Raw genomic sequence first — 2500 nt, 5'->3', positions numbered from 1 at the left:
GAAAGTGCTCGATAATGGTGGTTAGAGCTAATATATAATGTAAATTTTCACTCACATTTTTTTGCCGAGACGTCTCGTTTCTGTGTTCCTTACACTTCCTCAGTCGGCATAATCCATTTGCAATGTCCGTAGAAAACTCCAAACTAAAGTTGTTTCGCTGTGTAGTGGTGATTAGTTTTGATGTGTATTGTGATGCGGTGCTAGAAAATGCAATTTATGCCTGACAGAGAAACTGGAGATTTTACTACACAACCACAGAAACAATAGCACCTTAAACAAAAGATCTGAACTGATGACAATGTGCAGACACTCTAACAAATTCAAGCTCAAAACGCAAAAGGCCAAATAACCCCCCCCCCCCCTTCCTCCCCCCCCCCATTTCCTCCCCCCCCCCCATTTCCTCCCCCCCCCCCCCTTCCCCCTCTCTCGACCCCATTATACCCCTCCTCCCCCTCTTCCCTCCCCCCCCCCCCCCGCCGCAACCACATTCCACTACAATATCACACACACATGTACACACAACACACAACACACCTACACGCACACACACACATACACACACACACACACACACACACACTCATAATATAAACATGAGAGCACATCACAATACACATCAAAACTAATCACCACTACACAGCGAAACAACTTTAGTTTGGAGTTTTCTACGGACATTGCAAATGGATTATGCCGACTGAGGAAGTGTAAGGAACACAGAAACGAGTCGTCTCGGCAAAAAAATGTGAGTGAAAATTTACATTATATATATATATATATATATATATATATATATAATATATATATATATATATATATAGTTATTTTGTGTGTGTGTATGTGTGTATACAATCAACATATATTATATTACGTATTATGATCTACAATAAAAGGTTAACATGTCTTTTGTTACAAATGGATTTCATTATTGTAATTGACGATGCCCAGCACATAATAGTTAAAAATATCTGAGTTAAATAGTAGTATTCCGTTTCATTCAGTTTTGAATTGTCCAGCTGCTTTAATCTTTATTAAAATAATAGTTCTTTAAAAATGAAATAAATCAAAGGGGGCATGTGAAATACCGTAAAATTAAATCGTGTTAACGCGGTCGGCCAAAGTTGATATTGGAAAATCTAATAATATATGAGAGCAAGTGTCTAACATAAATAAAAGAACAAAATGTTACGTCTTTTTCCCCGCATTATTCCAGATTTTTGATATAAAAGAGTTTTGTAACGCTGACAAATTGACTCCAGAAGCTCGTGAAGCCCGTAATAAAAAACTGAAGCATGAGTTTGTATACACAACGCTTCCTTTCCAACCAGAGCAGATGCTGGATACCATGGAGAGGCTGAGAGAGAAAAAAATATCAGTGCCTGACGCCAGCAAGCCCCGGACGAACCTCAGGGCACCTCGTTTGGTAATTTTTAAAAATATTACATAATTTATCACTTGTGTTTATTTTGACGGCAAAAGACTGTCACCGCTGTCTCAAAGTTAAAAAAGTCAAGCATTGATGGTCATTTTCAAAAATGTCCTTTTGGATTAATAAAGTACATTATTATTATTATTATTATTATTATTATTATTATTATTATTATTATTATTTATTATTATTATTATTATTATTATTATTATTATTATTATTATTATTATTATTATTATCATTATTATTATTATTAGTAGTAGTAGTAGTAGTAGTAGTAGTAGTAGTAGTAGTAGTAGTAGTAGTAGTAGTAGTAGTAGTAGTAGTAGTAATAGTAGTATTACTATTATCTTTGTCACGAAGTTCAAAAAATAAAGTAAAGAATTTGAAACGATATTTGTAGGTTATTAAACCATCATGGGTTTATCACTAGAGTCTGGTGGATCCAGAAAGTTACAATTCTGAAACATCTTTATATGATTCTCAAATCTGACGTTATGTTATTATAACCCCTCTAGTTAAGCATTAGTAATTTAGAACGTATTTCTATTCGATCTGGCGCTAAACATTTTGCGATTGTCTTCCGTGCTTTCTAAATGGCCAAAAAGAAGAAGACGAAAATATTACTATCCGTTTACGCATTGACCTCTAAAGCAAGGAATGAAGTATTAGAATAAGTCGTTTTTTAAAATGATATGTCACGACTTTTGACACAGTCTTATATCCTCTTCTACTAAATCTAATCTTTTCTTCTTAAAATTTGGATCACGTGAAAGTTGAGTAGTATCCGTGCTCACACCATGGCCATCACTTCGCTGGAGTTTATAGAGGAACGGAACGTCATTCTGACTGCCAGTCACGACCTGACAGTAAGGCTGTGGACCAAGAACTGTACCTACATTGGGACGTTTGGGGAAATATGGAGGCCTATTCCAAAAGTTGTTGGACGAGTGGTGTACGTATCTTACCTTCTAAAATTGTATTGTTGTCGTCATCACCTTGACCATCATCATCATCATCATCATCATCATCATCATCATCATCATCATCATCATCATCAGCAGCAGCAGCAGC

General features: G+C 35.8%; 1 protein-coding gene across 2 annotated transcripts in view; it reads left to right on the top strand.

Moving 5' to 3' along the window:
* The window catches only part of LOC144974131 (cilia- and flagella-associated protein 337-like), a 39565-nt gene that overhangs the window by 31462 nt on the left and 5603 nt on the right, over positions 1 to 2500 (top strand). For both annotated transcript variants that reach the window (XM_078917032.1, XM_078917033.1), the window contains 2 exons: positions 1211 to 1420; positions 2203 to 2381. In XM_078917032.1, coding sequence (XP_078773158.1) covers positions 1211 to 1420; positions 2203 to 2381 — 389 coding nt within the window. The remainder of the gene's footprint in view (positions 1 to 1210; positions 1421 to 2202; positions 2382 to 2500) is intronic.

Source organism: Berghia stephanieae, chromosome 5 (genome assembly GCF_034508935.2).
Source record: "Berghia stephanieae isolate SIO BIC M18660-M18661 chromosome 5, UCSD_Bste_1.3, whole genome shotgun sequence".
In the NCBI taxonomy this organism is placed as follows: Eukaryota; Metazoa; Mollusca; class Gastropoda; order Nudibranchia; family Aeolidiidae; genus Berghia; species Berghia stephanieae.
This window is presented reverse-complemented; position numbering and strand designations above follow the sequence as displayed.